The sequence below is a fragment of the Hippocampus bargibanti genome, linkage group LG22 (genome assembly GCF_051943395.1).
Source record: "Hippocampus bargibanti isolate YZ-2025 linkage group LG22, ASM5194339v1, whole genome shotgun sequence".
In the NCBI taxonomy this organism is placed as follows: domain Eukaryota; kingdom Metazoa; phylum Chordata; class Actinopteri; order Syngnathiformes; family Syngnathidae; genus Hippocampus; species Hippocampus bargibanti.
The window spans coordinates 7728926-7746226 of NC_142755.1; the positions used below are offsets into that span (position 1 = coordinate 7728926).

The 17301-nt window shown below is 51.3% G+C and overlaps 3 protein-coding genes and 1 non-coding gene across 13 annotated transcripts in view; 3 read left to right on the forward strand and 1 right to left on the reverse strand.

Annotated features, from left to right (window-relative positions):
* The window catches only part of LOC148881900 (potassium voltage-gated channel subfamily A member 5), a 6250-nt gene extending 4065 nt beyond the window's left edge, over nucleotides 1-2185 (reverse strand). Inside the window, exons 1-2 of the mRNA XM_088989335.1 lie at nucleotides 1531-2185; nucleotides 383-1469 (exon numbers count right to left, since the gene is read on the reverse strand). Coding sequence (XP_088845461.1) covers nucleotides 474-1469; nucleotides 1531-2181 — 1647 coding nt within the window. The 5' untranslated portion in view covers nucleotides 2182-2185 and the 3' untranslated portion in view covers nucleotides 383-473. The remainder of the gene's footprint in view (nucleotides 1-382; nucleotides 1470-1530) is intronic.
* Nucleotides 1-11474, forward strand: part of LOC148881899 (potassium voltage-gated channel subfamily A member 1-like) — a 17987-nt gene extending 6513 nt beyond the window's left edge. For 4 of the 9 annotated variants that reach the window (XM_088989337.1, XM_088989336.1, XM_088989338.1 and 1 more), the window contains 3 exons: nucleotides 3915-3974; nucleotides 4046-4131; nucleotides 9418-11474. In XM_088989337.1, the coding sequence (XP_088845463.1) occupies nucleotides 9845-11236 (1392 nt within the window). In that variant the 5' untranslated portion in view covers nucleotides 3915-3974; nucleotides 4046-4131; nucleotides 9418-9844 and the 3' untranslated portion in view covers nucleotides 11237-11474. The other 5 variants (XR_016113778.1, XM_088989339.1, XR_016113779.1 and 2 more) reach the window with 5 other exon arrangements.
* Nucleotides 11475-12903: 1429 nt separating this feature from the next.
* rpl18a (ribosomal protein L18a) lies at nucleotides 12904-16166 on the forward strand. Of its 2 annotated transcripts, none has more exons than XM_088989350.1 (5): nucleotides 12904-13054; nucleotides 15336-15515; nucleotides 15598-15727; nucleotides 15795-15904; nucleotides 16030-16166. In XM_088989350.1, the coding sequence occupies exons 1-5, from the start codon at nucleotides 13037-13039 to the stop codon at nucleotides 16120-16122; spliced, it is 531 nt and encodes a 176-aa protein (XP_088845476.1). In that variant the 5' UTR covers nucleotides 12904-13036; the 3' UTR covers nucleotides 16123-16166. The 2 variants fall into 2 exon arrangements, with proteins under 2 accessions (XP_088845476.1, XP_088845478.1); XM_088989352.1 differs by lacking the exon at nucleotides 12904-13054 and adding an exon at nucleotides 15147-15164.
* On the forward strand, nucleotides 15128-15260 carry LOC148881902 (small nucleolar RNA SNORA68). Its single transcript, XR_016113784.1, has one exon. It is a non-coding gene; the product is annotated as a small nucleolar RNA SNORA68 (small nucleolar RNA).
* Nucleotides 16167-17301: the final 1135 nt, after the last annotated feature.

The window sequence follows — 17301 nt, forward strand, 5'->3', positions numbered from 1 at the left end:
GGCAACCGCACGCCCACGCAAGTGGTTGCTGTGGCAACGCTGCAATTACTGCGCGAGTTGACATGAAAGTAATCAAAGACGCGGCCGCGTCCAGATGCTGCACCCCCTGGCGTCCACGTAACCTCGGGCGATCAAGGCGCTGCCAGTACAGGTCGGCGATGGAGGAGTGGGGGGAGTGGTCGATGGCCGTGTCCCACAGAAGAGGCAGCGGCCATGTTGTGGGGTGATTTGTAGGCAATGGAATTTGGGGGGGGGGGGGGGTGCAACCTGAGTATTGTCCAAACCTCAAACGCCCGGTCGGTTTTGTGTCAGGAGGACGCGGCGGCGGCTACTTTCCCACCCGCCGATTCCCAAATAGCGCGATGGAGAGGCGTGCACTGACCTGGCGTGAGTCCCGACGACCGGATCCCACGTCCGGGGGGGGGGGGGGGGGTGGGCAAGTAAGGGGTGAGGAAGTGGAGGTTTTGTTGTCTCTACAAGTCGGTTTCCCGCGTGTCCAGGCAGAAGGCGTAGAGCGAGCTTTTCAGGTCCAGGCCAGTGTTGGCCTTGGCCTGGCCCTTGGGCGCCCCCGCCGCCGGCTCTTTGGCCCCCTCGGGGCCAGCGGCGACCTTGGCCTCAGCGGCCGCCGGCTCATCCTTGAGCGAGGATTGGTCCTGGTCGGTCTCGCGGTGGTAAAAGTAGTTGAAGTTGGAGACGATGACGGGCACGGGCAGCGCGATGGTCAGCACGCCGGCGATGGCGCACAGCGAGCCCACGATTTTGCCGCCCACGGTGACAGGGCGCATGTCGCCGTAGCCCACCGTGGTCATGGTGACCACCGCCCACCAGAAAGCGTCGGGGATGCTGGAGAAGTGCGACTCGGGCTCGTCGGCCTCGGCGAAGTAGACGGCGCTGGAGAAGAGGATGACGCCGATGAAGAGGAAGAAGATGAGCAGGCCCAGCTCCCGCATGCTGGCCTTGAGGGTCTGGCCCAGGATCTGCAGACCCTTGGAGTGGCGCGACAGCTTGAAGATGCGAAAGACCCGGACCAGGCGGATCACCCTGAGGATGGCCAGCGACATGGCCTGCTGGCCGTTGGGATGCTCCTGACCCTGCTCGGCCAGCTCGGTGCCCAGCGTGATGAAGTAGGGCATGATAGACATGATGTCGATGATGTTCATCACCGTCTTGGAGAACTCGGATTTGCTGGGGCAGGCGAAGAAGCGAACAAAGAGCTCAAAGGTGAACCAGATGACGCAGGTGGTCTCGATGATGAAGAAGGGGTCGCTGAAGGTCAGCGAGGGGCGACGGGCCGCCGCCGTCGTGCCATTGCCTGCCGGCCCGCCGGCCGGCAGCTCGCGCTCATCCCGGAACTCGGGCAGCGTCTCCAGGCAGAAGGTGATGATGGAGATGGTGATGACCAGCACGGACACGATGGCGATGCCGCGCGCCGGGCTGGAGCTCTCCGGGTACTCGAAGATGAGCCACACCTGACGAGCGGCCAGAAAAATCAACGACCCGCCCCAGCCGCCCGCGTCCCGCTACACCCACCTGCTTCTGGAACTCGTTTCGCGGCAGCGGCTTCTCCTCTTCCTTGATGAAGCCCTCGTCCTCGCGGAAGCGTTCCATGGCCTCCTCGCCCAGCTGGTAGAAGCGGATCTCGTCGGCAAAGACGTCGATGGACACGTTGACGGGCCTTCGGATTTTGCCGCCCGACTGGTAGAAGTAAAGGATGCCGTCGAAGCTGGGCCGGTTCCGGTCAAAGAAGTACTCGTTGCGCAGCGGGTCGAAGTACTTGATCCTCTTGGCCGGGTCGCCCAGCAGCGTGTCGGGGAACTGGTTGAGCGTGCCCAGCTGCGTCTCGTAACGCAGCCCGGCGATGTTGATGAGCACCCGCTCGTTGCTGTCCGAGTCCAAGTCCAGGTCCAGGAGCTCCTCGTCAAAAACATGCGGGCTGTGGTCTGCGCGCAGCAGCGCGTCCATGGCGTTCTCGCTGCAGCTCAGCGCGCTGTTCATGTCGTTGATCTTCCAGGCGGGAGGAAGAGGCGGGTGAGGATGAAGAGGCTGATGCTGATGCTGGAGGGGAGCGTTCGCTTCTTTCCCCAAGTCGTCCATGAGCGCCGAGCGGACTTGCGGTTGCTGCTGCTCCACGGCGTTGCCGGCGCCTCCGTTCTCCTGCAGGTTGACCAAAGCAACTTCCATGGGCGCCGCGCCGCGCCGACGGCCGGCAGGCTGGCTCGCTCCTCACGCGCACTTGTTGACGCGGCCCGCCGGCATCCCGGGAGCGCCGAGGAGACGCGCCGGGGACCGAGCGCCGGCACGAGTGGGACCGGAATGCCGAGACGCCGGAGGAAGGCTGTGGCTCCGCCCCCCTCACCATCCCCCGCCACGTACGCCCGACTCCCTCCTTCCCGCTGATCTTTTGCCGTTTTCGCTCACCAAACATCCATCGATTGAGCGGAAGGAAAAAAAGCAAAAGGGGGCCGTGCGCCTGCAATCAATATCCTGGCTGGAGGAATTCGTCCTCATCCGCGGACTTGGACTTTGTCCACGCTCGCCCTTTCGGAGCGACCGACCTCAAATGCGCTCCCTCGTCCAAACTTGCACTGGACGCACGTGCGCACTCGCTCGCTTGGTGACCTATTTAAAAGGTTACTTTCTTTGCCCAGCGCTCGGATTAAGAAAACAAAGCATGGATGCTATATTTATCCCCTTTCCTCGTCTAATGCGGCAGCGATCGACGTCCACCCCTCTGATTAACCAACACTACCCCCGCCCGCACGCCCCTCTGACATCGCCCGCGCGACAGCGACGTGAGTCGTCGTGGCCCACGGGCAAAAAGCAGCCGCACATAAAGGAGGCGACCGAGAGGACCTTTTTGCATAGCGCGCGAGACGCGTGTGGGCCGCGCATGCGCGCGAGTGTGTTTGGGGGCTCCGGGGCAAGCTGACCCGTGACGCCTTTAATTCGGGCTGACAGGCGGTGTGTTCAGGTCCGGTCAGAAATCACGCGTTCACTGTGACGTCATTTGAAGAATGTTGCTTTTGCCTGGCTTGTCGTCGGACGCAAGCGTATTTGGACGAATAGCGGGCTCGGCCAATCCCGACCGACCTGGTTTGACTGACGCTGAGCCGACATTTTAACAGGGATGAGAATTTTCCGCCGATCTGCGGATTTCCGACATTTTCAAACCAAAATGACCAGATTAAACTCAATATGTATTCTTGCTTTTTCGCGGTTTATTTCCTGTGTTGGCGGAAAGCGCCATTTTGATTGGATGATCTTGACTTAGGTGCCCTTGATGGCAAAACAGGTGAACACCCCCTTGTTAATAAGCGCACCAGTCAAAAAAAATCAACTTGAAAGGTCAGCAGGATTCGCCTTTGTTGAGAGAACAGGTTCTAATTTGCAATGAAACAATACCATCGATAAAACGGTCGAATGTCTGGCACTATGACAAGCTCCATGCTAACGTTAGCATCAATCTACTTCTGTGAGAGGCAGCCGAAAGCAAGCGTGCAAGCTCATGAGCAGCGTGCAGGCGAGCTAGCAGCAACCTTGGGTATGTAGCCGGCATGCTGACTTTTATTCCGATACTTTGGCTGGATTTTTACCAATCATGAGGAATAGAAAAGCATTCATATTCATGGTGAGTATTATTTTAAATAATACATTCCGACATTTTGTTGAAATCACATTTTTATATACAGTGTGTGTGATATATATACATATATATATATATATATATATATATATATATATATATATCTATAGATATAAACATATATATAAACACACATACATACGTGCCCCCCAGGCTTTTTTCTCATTTGTCATTCTCATCCCTGTTTTAATCACATGACATCATTGAGCTAAAAATCTCCCACCCTCAAGTAAACAATATTCTCAAGTAAACTTTGTTTCTTTTCAAATAGGATTGACGTCAACAAGGCGGGAAGCGAGCCGATGAAGAACCTCCCTTATCAGAAGTTTTGGTACGGCCAAGTCGTCGCCGTCGTCAGCCATCTTTGGAATGCTCCTCACATTTGTGCTTGTTGTTTGGCAGTTGGGCCCGTGGACGTGGGAGCTGAGGATGAAACGAAGATGATCGCCGTGGCAACCATTAACTGCTGACAGTCGCCGCACAATCATGTGAGTCATCCGCGGCAGTTGGGGGTGGGGGGGGCACACCTCACGCGAAGCGCTCGCTTCATGTCGCAGATTGAGTGCAAAAAGCAACAAAAAAAAAAAAAGGTTGACATGTAGGCTGAAGGATGCTTTTATTTGAATTTTGTTTGAAGCAAAGTCAATATTTTGATTCATTTTCAGCCCCCCCCCAAAAAATGCTAGTTAGTCATCATGAGGTGTGGGGATGAACCATCACTTGAGCGATAATAATGATGAGAATAATACGTTTCATTTCTAAGCGCCTTTCAAAACTCTCAAGGACACTTTACAGTCACAGGATATTTTTTCTTTCGTTGAGCAGCGGCAGCCACATGCGCCAGCTATCTGGCTATATAGCTGGCTATCTAGCTGGCTACCTAGCTAGCTATCTATTTGCTATATATTAGCTATTTAACTAGTTAGCTAGCTATCGATTAGTTATCTAATAGATAGCTAGCTTTCTCTCTATTTAAGTTATTCTGGTTGAGTGAACACTGGCGCATGTGGCTGCCGCTGCTCACCCACAGAAAAACTGATCCTGTGACTGTAAAATAACCTTGAGATTCTGGAAATGTGCTTAGAAATGAAATTTATTATAATAATTATAATAATAATATTATTATTATTATTATTATTATTATTATTTTATTATTATTATAAATTTCATTTCTAAGCGCCTTTCCAGAATCTCAAAAGAATCTCATAATAATAATAATAATTATTATTATTATTATTATTTTTTTTTTTTTTTAATTATTATTATTATTATTGAGCTGCTACCTAGCTAGCTATATATTTGCTATATATTAGCTATCTAACTAGCTAGCTGTCTATTTGCTATATATTAGCTAACTAGCTAGCTAGCTATCGATTAGTTATCTATTAGCTGGCCAGATAGCTAGCTAACTTTCTATGTATTTGACTTATTCTGGGTTTAGTGAACGCTGGCGCATGTGCTGCCGCTGCTCACCCGCTGAAAAACTGATCTTGTGACTGTAATGTAACCTTGAGAGTTTTGAAAGCCGCTTAGAAATGAAATGTGTTATTATTATTATTATTATTATTATTATTATTTATTAAAAGGGCGCTCGCTAAACGTGTCGTCCCTTCGAGTCACGGCGAGTCTTTGGACGGCGCCCCCTTCTGCCCGATAGTCTTCACTTGCACAGTAAGAAACATCAAAACAAAAGCAAGCGAGGGAGGGAAGCCTGCGAGCTTAGCACGTGCCTTCCTTCCGCCAGTGTGCCGGATGAGCGCTCGAGTGGAAAACGGGAGCGCCGGAGCGAGAGCCAATCGGCAGCCTGCGCTCCTCACAAGACCTGATCGTCACCCCCACTCTCCCCCCCGTCCTTTCATTGTAGGCCCTCGGGAGGATTTCATCCACGGGCACTCGCGTACGCCCACTGGACATCAACGACAACATTACTAGCCTGCATTTTCACTGACTGTACGCTAACTGCATGCATCGTCGGTTGCCGATGGCGACTTGTGGCATTGCGGTCGCGATATTTGCCCCCCGCTCGTCTTGTCGCGGTTGTTTCCCGCACGGCTGACTTTTGCCGTGTGCCTTTCCCTCGCCATGGCGCCGCTCGCGTGTCGGAGGCGGAGTCATCTTTTGCCGTTTTCTTTCCCCTCTCATGCAAATGAAGAGGGGGGGGGCGGCACGTGAATACAGTGATACCTCGGTTTACGAACCCCTTGGCTTACAAACTTTTCGGTTTACAAATGTTAAATTAATGAACATTTTACCTTGGCATACAAACTATTTTTCGGGATACACACGGAGCTGCCACAATGAGTGATGTATCGTTCGCGAACTAGCCAGTTCTCCTAAAAGAAAATGGCAGCCGGCTTGTTTTGGTCCTCTATTCTCCGCCCCCAGTCGTCGGTTAAAGCCACGTGATTGGTCAAGAACGCAGCAGTGAGGGGTGGGGGGGTTACAGACAGACAGAGTGAAGGCATTCTCCAAAAAAGAAAATGGCTGCCGACATTTTTTTACTCTCTATTCCCCACCCCCAGTCTTCGGTTAAAGCCACGTGATTGGTCAAGAACGCAGCAGTGAGGGGAGGTGGTTTAAACATTAAAGAGACAGGCAGACGACAGAGAGAGAAAGTGAGAAAATGGATAGAAAACAGTGAAATTTGGACTCGTTTCAACTTTGATAGTTCAAAGGCAGAGTGTAGGCTGCAAGATTAAAATTCCCATCAATCAGGCTCCACAAATAACCCGCACAAGCCATCTGTACACTTGATGGAAAAAGCTATCAACCCAGCTAAACAGAACACATTTGATGAGGAACAAGGTAAAATGATCGCAGAGAAAGCACCGAGAAGGGATCATTCCTTAAGATGGTGAAAAAAGAAGGCTACATTCCTCATCAAGTGTTTAATGCTGAGGAAAGCGGACACTCCATTCCATTAACGACCATCACAAAGGTAAATAAAACGACTTTATTATACCGTACAGTCTATTTCTTTAATTATAATACCATCACACATTTATTATTCGTAAAATAAGGTATATTTTGTGTAGTTTTAAGGCTTAGGAAAGTAGAAAATGATGTTTTATGGGGACTTGGGAACGGATTATTCTCATTTTAATGGTTTCCCATGGGAAATTATTTTTTGGGATACACACTATTCGCCTTACACACTGTCTGGGAACCAATTAAGTTGGTAAGCCAAGGTATCACTGTATTTGACGTGGGGACGCCTGCTGCCCCCACTCAACATTTGTCTTTAGTTTGTCTTTAGTGTCAGCTCGCTTAACATAGCAAGTCGTTCCCAAACAAACATCCGCCGACTTCGATCGGGCTGTGGCGCATCTCGCCTCGTGCCGTTAATTTACCGCGTTTACGTGGTGTGTTCATAGCAAATTGCCGCGCCGCCAACAAGAGGTCACGTGCACTCTTGAAGGACAAATTGCTTTTTCCGCACGTGCTAAAAATAGTGGCGGCGATTGAGGCGGTCCGCTTTATAAGCATCCCGTGCGTGCCTTTATGAATGGGGGGTCCGAGGGGGTCCTCGCCTCGCCACAGCTGCTGATCTCAACGTCATTGGAGCGTGTGGGAACAAGCTGACATTTTCTACGCATCACAACACGCATTCTTTGCATTCGGCTACACGTGCAATTAGTCGACAACTCGAAGCTAATTACAAAATCCATTTGAAGAAGAAAGGATCAAAGCATCCTTTTCAGCAGTGGATCAGGGGCGTCATGGTGGCATGTGCACGTCGACTACAACTAAATATTGAAAGTAAATACGAAGCTGGAGCATCCATTGACGTGAAGGGTTTTCTACTTCTTTCTTTACTCTTCCTTTCATAACTTTGCTGCTGTGTTACTTCCGGGTAGTGTGAATGGCTGCCGCTGCTCACCTGCACAAAAAAAAAAATCCCATAACTGTAAAGTGTGCTTGAGAGTTTTGAAAGGCGCTTAGAAATGAAATGTGTTATTATTATTATTATTATTGATGGCTTTGGGAGAGACTTTAGAAGCCAGCGTTGCTCCTTTGATGATTGATTAGAAAAAAACTTTGTCATGTCCGTTTAATTCTATTAGCTAGCTAGTTGGCTGGCTGTCTATTAGCTATCTATTAGCTATATAGCTAGCTGGTTGGCTATCAATTGGCATTCGGCTGCGAAACGCTCAAGCGAGAGTTGGAGAGCTCCACTTGAAGGCCCCAACAGTACCACATCATCTGCAAAAAGCAGAGAGGCCACTAAAACGCAAACCACCGAGAATTTCTGTCCATAAAGGTTATTTATGAACAGAATCGGTGACAAACGGCATCCTTGGCGAAGCCCAACCCTCACTGGAAACGATTCCGACTTATTGCCGGCAATGCGAACCAGACTCTAGACATCGGTCATAGAGGGACTGAACGGCCCGTATCAGGACTACTACTCCTGAAGCACCCTCCACAGAACTCCACGAGGGACACGGTCAAAAACATGTAGACTGGTTGGGCGACTTCCCACGCACCCTCGAGGACCCCGCAGGTCCACTGTTCCGCGGCCTGGACGAAAACCTCATTGTTCCTCCTCAATCTGAGGCTCGACTTTCCGACGGACCCGCCCCTCTAGAACCCCTGAATAGACCTTTCCAGGGAGGCTGAGGAGTGTGATCCCTCTGTAGTTTGGAACACACCCTCTGGGGTGGGACCACCACCCCGGTCTGCCAATCCAGAGGCGCTCTCCCCGACGGCCACGCAACGTTGCAGAGGCGTGTCAGCCTGGACAGCCCCGCAACATCCAGAGCCTTTAGGAACTCCGCTCGGATCTCATCCACCCCCGGGGCCTTGCCACCGAGGAGCTTTTGAACCACCTCGGTGACTTCGGCCACAGAGATCGGAGAGCCCACCTCGGAGTCCCCAGACACTGCTTCCTCCAAGGAAGGCGTGTCGGTGGAGTTGAGGAGGTCTTCGAAGTACTCTGCCCACCGGTTCACGACGTCTCGAATCGAGGTCAGCAGGGCCCCATCCTCACTGTACACAGTGTTAGTGGTGCACTGCTTTCCCCTCCTGAGACGGCCTGGCTATCGATTAGCTAGCTAGCTTTTTATTCATTTGAGTTATTCCGGGTTGAGTGAACGCTGGCGCGTGTGGCTGCCGCGGCTCACCCACAGAAAAACTTGTCCTGTGACTGTAAAGTGACCTTAAGAGTTTTGAAAGGTGCTTATAACTGAAATTGATTATTACAATGATTATCGAATGTCGTAATTGTTGTTTTTCCTCAAGCGCGTCCGCTCGGGCGCACACACGTGGGGCGTTTGACGCGTTGTTGTTAGCTTAAAAAGTCGTCCGAGGGCAAAGGCTCACGACGGCAGATAGGCCACGTGGGTGAAGCGCGGACGCGCTCATCTGCGTTGCGAGTTTGCCATTGCCATGGCAACACGGGGATGCTGGCGAGAAGCGGGGGAAGCTTTTTCTGGTGTTTTCCTGTCGAGGGAGATTTTCCGTTTCTTGGTCTCTTGCGCCCCGCTACCCCCGTCTCTCTCTTTCTTTGTACCGTGGATTTTTTTCTCTCTCTCATTCAGTGTCTTTGGCTCTTTTCTCACCTCTTCCTCGCTCTCTCTCTCTTTTTCCCGTTGTCTCTTGCGTCCCCGCCTCTTGTCCGCCCCTCCTCTCTTGCCTATTTCTCTCTCTTTAGCTCTATCTCTAGCTCTCTCGCTCCCTCACTCTCTCTTTCTTCCTTCCTCCCTCCCTCTCCGTCCCTCCATCTCTCTCCCTCTCTCTTTCTTTCCCCCTCACCCTCTCTCTCCACGGCACAGAAAACATGTCTGCATTGCGACGAAACCCCCCACCGCCGCCACCTCCCCCTCCCCTTGGCCGTCCTCGCCGGCCCAGTATGCTTCCGCTGAGGCTGCCCGGAGCCAAGCTCCGCTAAAGGGTCTTGTTGTTATTGTCCTTGCCCGGCGGTCTCCCCCCGCTGCCGTCCCAGGACGACGAGGGGGCGCCGATGCCGCGGCGCGGGCGCCAGCGGGCGACGCGCGGCTCGTTCGTTATTAGCTGGCGGGAGCGGGAAAGCGACACCCGGACGACGGCGCGCGGCGCCATGAATATTTCATCCTGCCGAAAGACGAGCGCGTCCAGCAGCCATGACGGGACGGAGGTGACGGCGGCGAAGGAGGCTCAGTAGGGGCCCGCCGCTCGCGCTTCCCGGTCGGCGCCCTCCCCCCTCCCCCTTCACCCGTCAGGATGACGGTGGTGTTGACCGACAACGCAGACGAGAGCGGCCACCCGCGGGAGGACGAGCGCGACGTCTGCTGCGAACGGGTGGTCATCAACGTGTCGGGGCTTCGCTTCGAGACGCGCCTCCAGACTTTGGCCCGCTTCCCCGACACGCTCCTGGGGAGCCCCGAGAAGAGGATGCGCTACTTTGACCCGCTGCGCAACGAGTACTTCTTGGACCGCAACCGGCCCAGCTTCGACGCCATCCTCTACTACTACCAGTCGGGCGGCCGGCTGAGGCGGCCCGTCAACGTGCCCCTGGACATGTTCTCCGAGGAGATCCAATTTTACCAACTGGGCGCCGAGGCCACGGAGAAGTTTCGCGAGGACGAGGGCTTCATTGGCGAGGAGGAGCGGCCCTTGCCCGACGAGGAGTTCCAGCGGCAGATCTGGCTGCTCTTTGAGCACCCCGAGAGCTCGGGCCCGGCGCGGGGCATCGCCATCGTGTCCGTCGCGGTCATTCTCATCTCCATCGTCATCTTCTGCCTGGAGACGCTGCCCGAGCTGAAGGAGGACGCGGGCGAGCGGCGCCGGAGGCTGGCGGCGGCGGCGGGCAACGGCACGGCCGCCCACCGCGCCGACATCCTGGCCGACCCTTTCTTCATGGTGGAGACCCTGTGCATCATCTGGTTCTCCTTTGAGCTCCTGGTGCGCTTCTTCGCCTGCCCCAGCAAGACGGCCTTCTTCCGCAACATGATGAACTCCATTGACGTGGTGGCCATCATCCCCTACTTCATCACGCTGGGAACCGAGCTGGCCGACGACTCGGACGCCGGCGAACAGGCCACGTCGCTGGCCATCCTCAGGGTGATCCGTCTGGTCCGGGTCTTTCGCATCTTCAAGCTGTCGCGCCACTCCAAAGGTCTGCAGATCCTCGGCCAGACCCTCAAGGCCAGCATGCGGGAGCTGGGCCTGCTCATCTTCTTCCTCTTCATCGGCGTCATCCTCTTCTCCAGCGCCGTCTACTTCGCCGAGGCGGAGGAGAAGGAGTCCTACTTCACCAGCATCCCCGACGCCTTCTGGTGGGCGGTGGTCTCCATGACCACGGTGGGCTACGGCGACATGTACCCTGTCACCATCGGCGGCAAAATCGTGGGCTCGCTGTGCGCCATCGCCGGCGTGCTGACCATCGCGCTGCCCGTGCCCGTCATCGTCTCCAACTTCAACTACTTTTACCACCGCGAGACGGACGGCGAGGAGCAAGCACAGCTGCTCGACTTCAGCCAGCGGAACTTGGCAGCCGACGGGGACGATAAGTCCCAGTGTGGCGACGCAGACGACGGCGTCGACGACTTGCGTGAGGCCGATCTGCGCGCCGCTAACCGCGAGCGCGCCGCCGACATGCTGACAGACGTGTGAGGACGCTTTCCGGCTCAAAAAGAGACGGATTCAGACAAAACCACCGTTGAACAAAAACGTCGGGATTGATTTGGCCATTTCTTTCGCCAAATGGAAAATTGCTCAATATTTTTGTTTGACGAAAAAATCTTGCCTTTCTATTTTTGTCATTGACACAAAGGCCGCCGACTGCTCATTTGATAGAAAACGGAAGCAAGAATACATGTAAAAAATGTAGCCTGTTGGGTTTTTTTTATTGTCCGGACTTAAAAATGGAATTTTAAAAAAGAATAAATATGAAGAGATGTTGACTGTTTTTCTGTGTGGCCCACAATTGGCTGGCAACCAGCGGGGGGGAGGGGCTGCTCTTGCACGCCCACGACCCTCCTGGGGTCACATAATGGAGCGACATGATCATCTCGGGTCGAGTGTCTTCGCTGTGATGACGAGGTATTCGTAGGGATCAGAATTTTCCGCCGATCGGCAGATTTCTGACTTTTTCCGAGTAAAATTATCAGATAAAACTATGTATTCTCGCTTTTTTGCTGTTCGTTTCCTGTTTCGGCTCATGTTGGCGGAAAGCGCACTTTTGATTGGATGATCCTGACTTCGGTGCCGTTGATGTCGAAACAGGTAAACGCCCCCTTTTGAATCAGCAAACGAGTCACAAAAAAATCAGGTTGGATGGACCGAAGGATTCGCCTTTGTGGAGAAAACAGCTTCTAATTTGCAATGAAACAATAGCATCGATGAAACACTCGAATGTCAGTGGCACTGTGACAAGCTCCATGCTAACGTTAGCATCAATATACTTCCGCGAGAGGCAGCAGAAAGCAAGCGTGCAAGCTAATGAGCAGCGTGCAGGCTAGCTAGCAGTAACATTGCGTACGCACCTGGCAAATTGACTTTTATTCTGAGAGTTTGGCTGGATTTTTACCAATCATGAGGAATAGAAAAGCATTCATCTTCATGGTGAGTATTCGCCTTATCATAGACCGTGTCCCCAAAGACTCCAAATGGTTTTGCTCTCCATTATCATGGCCATCCTCCCTCCCTCCCTCCCTCTACTCAGGGCGGACACTCGTCCTGTCTTTCTTTCCCTGTGGTATTAATTTGTCATGGCACGGAGCAATGTGGAATCATGGAGACGCCGTCATCGATATGAGGAGAGTCCCGTTCGCGTCATCGACGATCTTGGCCACGTCCTATGAGAGCGCCCCTCGCTCACTATTTTCTCCGTTTCGATTCTCTCCGCCGTGGCGGTTTGTATTTCAAGTCACAATGTGGCATGTGCCCTTCGAACCAATGTCGTCCGTCCTCGTGTGGACGTTTGAGCGACCGCAACCCGCCTCTGCTTCGCGATTCCAACCTCAGTTCGGTCCCTCTGCCGAGTTGGAATCGAGCTAGCGGTCTTTCCCGAGCCGTCTTGAAATCGATTCAAACGCTCCTCTGGATCCATTGACGCGCTCTCATTGAAACATTTCATTGGATTTTGCACTAGGCAAATATCATAAATATGGAATACGGAGAACATCGGAGCCTGGGGTAGTTAAAAAAGTCCATTTAAGATAATGTTGACAAAACGTTCTATGCTCCGTCGTGATGTGCTCGACTTGTATTATATGCCTGCGCGTATTATTTGATGAATAATAAATATGTAAACAATGTCAGCTGGCTCGCAAGCAAGCTGTCTCGGGAGTGACGTCTTTTGATTGACATTTCTCGGTGTCGCGCGAGCGGAAGTTCCTCCCCCTCTGCAACGTAGACTCGCGCAGGACCCCTCATCACTTCCTCTTTTTCTGCGGCCGTGAGCGAGACACCATGAAGGCGTCCGGCACTGTAAGTAAAAACGCGTCTTAGCTTCTCATCGGCTGACCGAACGTACATTCCGCGCATCGACGTCGGTCTCTAAGTAGACGCGCTACATGTCGGTCAGCGCTAGCGACCGCAAAAGTGGTCGCAAATGGGCCCTTTTGGTCTTGTTCGCGCGACGGTAGCGTCGTCTCGCTGTTAACATGGCGTCGGTCGGCGGCACCGCGTGGGCGACGCCGTCGTCTTCGCGCAGCTCGCAAGCGGCCCCGGGCTTCCGGGCTTTTCTCCCATCGCTTCACGGCGGTCGTTTGGGCGAAGCCGCCTTAAGGTAGTGGACGCGGCGTCAAAGGAACCGAAGTCGCGAACGGGCGTTCGAGCGCGGAACGTTGTTGGATTGACGCATCGGTCGCATGGCTCCACGCGGATTCATCTGTTGTCTAGTTCCACATGTCGGTCGGTGCTTTTTAGCTTTCTGCTCCCTTCCAAAGAAAAATCAACGCGCCCCCAGCCGTGGCAGCCGTTTGTTTCTCCGTGCACGTTGTCAGACACGTTTGTTAACTCATTCACTGCCAGACGTGCAAAAAAAAGAGTTTGTTGGTCATTATCGCTCAAATTGCAGGACCCACAAAAATATTGAGTTTTAGGACTGCAATAAATCTTCAACACAGCGTTAGAAACCTTAGACTCTCTTCTTTCATCAGGGAAAAAAAGTTCATTTCTTGCTGATTTCGTCCTGGAGATATTATCTGTTAAAATCAGGCGGTTTCAGGCCAAATGCCTGATTTTTTTTTTTTCCTCCCCCAAAAGCGGATAAAATTCGCTTTTTTTTTGCGGAGAAGCAAATTCAAGCAGAAAGGTGATCAAAGACCACCATTTTAACTTCGAGTGACACCTGAACAGGTGTTTAATTCTATGAAACAACAAAATAAAATACTTTTAACGACAAAACTACGTGTCTTTAGATTTATAAAAGATTCAGAACCAGAAACACAGACCAAAAATAATCTACTTACAAATGTGTGCATGTGTTTGAACTATTTTCAAGTGTGTGCGTGAGCTATATACAGGTGTGTGTGTGTGTGTGTGTGTGTGTGTGTGTGTGTGTGTGTGTGTGTGTGTGTGTGTGTGTGTGTGTGTGTGTGTGTGTGTGTGTGTTCAATACTGTAGTTCTTTTTAGTGTGTGATGCTTCTCCATCTGCCTTTTAGCAATGTCTGTGGGAGTGTGCTCCACTTCGACCAGGCGCTGTAGAAATATTAGCTAACACCATACCGTACCATTTTCATCTCACAGCATCAAAGAGGTCAAAACGCATGGACGGTGCACTTGCGACGTCACAGGAGCTGAACTATAACCGATTATCACAGGAGGAATTCACCTTACAAACAAAATAAAACTAAGACACTTTAACTTCGAGATGGGTTCTCTGGCCTGTTTTTGCATCGCAGAAGCTCACCGAGCTCGACGTCAGCCACTCGTCGGAGGAATCGGAGTCTGACCGATCGCCCTCAATTGTGCAGCGACGCCGCCATTCCAATACTGTGCCAGCATAGACCGCTTGTAATTGTAACTGGAATGCTTCGCCAGGATCATCGCTATCTCCTCGGAAAGGAATGCCCGTTTCCTCTGTGGTCTTCACGGGGCAATCAGATGCTGCATTTTTTTTGAGCAACGCATAACTGTTACCCCCTCGTGAGAGGGAAATACCTTTATTAGCTACAGTTCTGAAATTCACGCACAAGATAGACATGGATGTATCTTGATCCATCAGCATCGTCACCCGCAAAAAAAAAAAAGGAAACCCGAATAAACCCGTTCTACGGCATATTTTCAATTCCCGAGTCAATTAAATACAAAATACAGTAAAAAAAAATGGCAGTGAATGAGTTAAGAATAAACGGGGCGAGCGTTTAACGACCTGATTCTGGGTCAGGGTTTCGTAAGTAGCAGAGCAGCTCGATCGCCGCGATCTGTTGAAAGTCATCCCTCGATCCAAACTTTTTAAGTGTCCTGCCTGTCTTGCTTTGTCGTGAATAAACAATTAGCTCTTTTCCTGCGCCACCGAAGAGAGACTGTGTGTGGAGTTGACAGCTTTGGAGAAGTTTGCAGCCTTACCCAGAGGTCGCACGCTCAACAATGGTGCGACTATGCCTGGCTTGCGCACAGCAACGTTGGCCTTGTCGCCTTTCTTGGCTGTTTTTGTGCCTTTGAAAGTGAAACCAAGGCCTCACACGCGAACCCCGCCTGCCAAGCCTTGACTGCTTGGGTGGGTTTCATGGTTTTCATTTTCTTTTTGGGATGGGGGGGCAGCTGCGAGAGTACAAGGTGATCGGGCGACTGCTTCCATCGCCTAAGAACCCGACCCCGCCCCTGTACCGCATGCGCATCTTCGCCCCCAACCACGTGGTGGCCAAGTCCCGCTTCTGGTACTTTGTATCCCAACTCAGGAAGATGAAGAAGGCGTCCGGCGAGACCGTCTACTGCGGACTGGTGCGTATTGCGCTCTGTCGTCGGGGCGCTCCCGTACTCCGCTAGTAAACTTCGGAATGCAATCCATCCCGTGCAAGCGCAGGTCCACGAAAAGACGCCTCTGAAGGTGAAGAACTTTGGCATCTGGCTGCGCTACGACTCGCGCAGCGGCACGCACAACATGTACCGCGAGTACCGGGACCTCACCACCTCCGGAGCCGTCACCCAGTGCTGTAAGTGGCCGTCCGACCCCCCGGTCCCGGGTTTTTACCGCCTTCCTAATTTGCCGTCCCCCTGCAGACCGCGACATGGGTGCCCGGCATCGTGCCCGCGCCCATTCCATTCAGATCATGAAGGTCCAGGTGATTGCCGCCAACAAATGTCGCCGTCCTGCCATCAAGCAGTTCCATGTGAGTTTGCGTTGTGGGTCAGATGAGAGCCGAGAATTCCTCTTTTAGACAGTTTGCGAAAGTGGCCGCGAGCAAATGCCCGCCGGCCCGTTTTTGTTGTTAACCGGCGCGGTTTGGTCCGGCAGGACTCCAAGATCAAGTTCCCGCTGCCCCATCGGGTCCTGCGCCGCCAGCACAAACCACGCTTCACCACCAAGAGACCAACCACCTTCTTCTAAAGGCCTTGGGGAAAATCCTAATAAATTGTTGTTATGGTTTAAGAGCTTTTAGCGTTCCGTTGTCATATTTTCCTTCCCACACCCCCTCCTTTTTTTTTTTTTTTTTTTAGACTACATTTCCACAGATCGATAAACGTGTTCTCAACGTAGTGTAGCTACTCTCATACTGTGATATGGAACTGATATTTTGTCGTAAAAACAATTGTCTTGACGTCACGTTGTTGGTGTGCCTTTTAAATCAGAAGTCGGTGTGTACACACCACATCCAGAAAATCATTTTGAGGCGACTTCACAGAAAATCTGACCAATTGTGGTTAAAATGCAAATACAGTGAGACCTCAACTTACAAACAGTTTATCTTACAAACGTCAAATTTAAGACAATTAAACCTTATAATAAGCACTATTTTCATAATACACACCCACCCCGGCTGGCGGAAGCACACGACCGAACAGCACCAGAGGTTAAGTTAGCAACAGTCCTTATGGAAGGTGACTCTCCTTCCATAAGCCATCAACGACCACCAAAAAGGTCAATAAAACTTTATTTTGCAGCACAGTTTATTTCTTTAATTACAGTCCGAATCTAATGTGCCTCTCTTTCCAAACAGCAATTCCCTTTGACCTTCGACCTCCAACGTCATTCCATCAAGCCATAAATGACCATCACAAATGTAAATAAAGTGACTTTATGATACAATGCAGTGTATTTCTTTCATTACAATACAATAGCACATTTATTATACATAGAATAAGGTATGTTGTGTGTAGTTTTAAGGCTTATTTAGTTGAGAAGTATTTTATGGAAACCCGGGAACAGATTATTCCCATTTTAATGGTTTCCTATGGGCATTTTTTTTTGAGATACACACTTTTCAAAGTCAGCTTTATTGTCAAATATGCTAATATGCATGACATACAGCACAGGTGAAATTGTCCTCTCGGACCCAGCATGCAAGGCACTAATAGTTGGCTAACGTGGCTAAAAAAGACATACAATTGACAAGACTATACATGTAATTTCTGAATGTAAAGTGAGGAAGTGACATATATAAAGTGATGTAATGTAGTAATGCAAAAACAAACAAGAAGAAAGGGTTGAAGTGAGGTCCTGCAGAAAAAAAATGAGAAAGAACAAAAAATATTGTTCAGGATAAAATATAGGGAAAATACAGGAAAA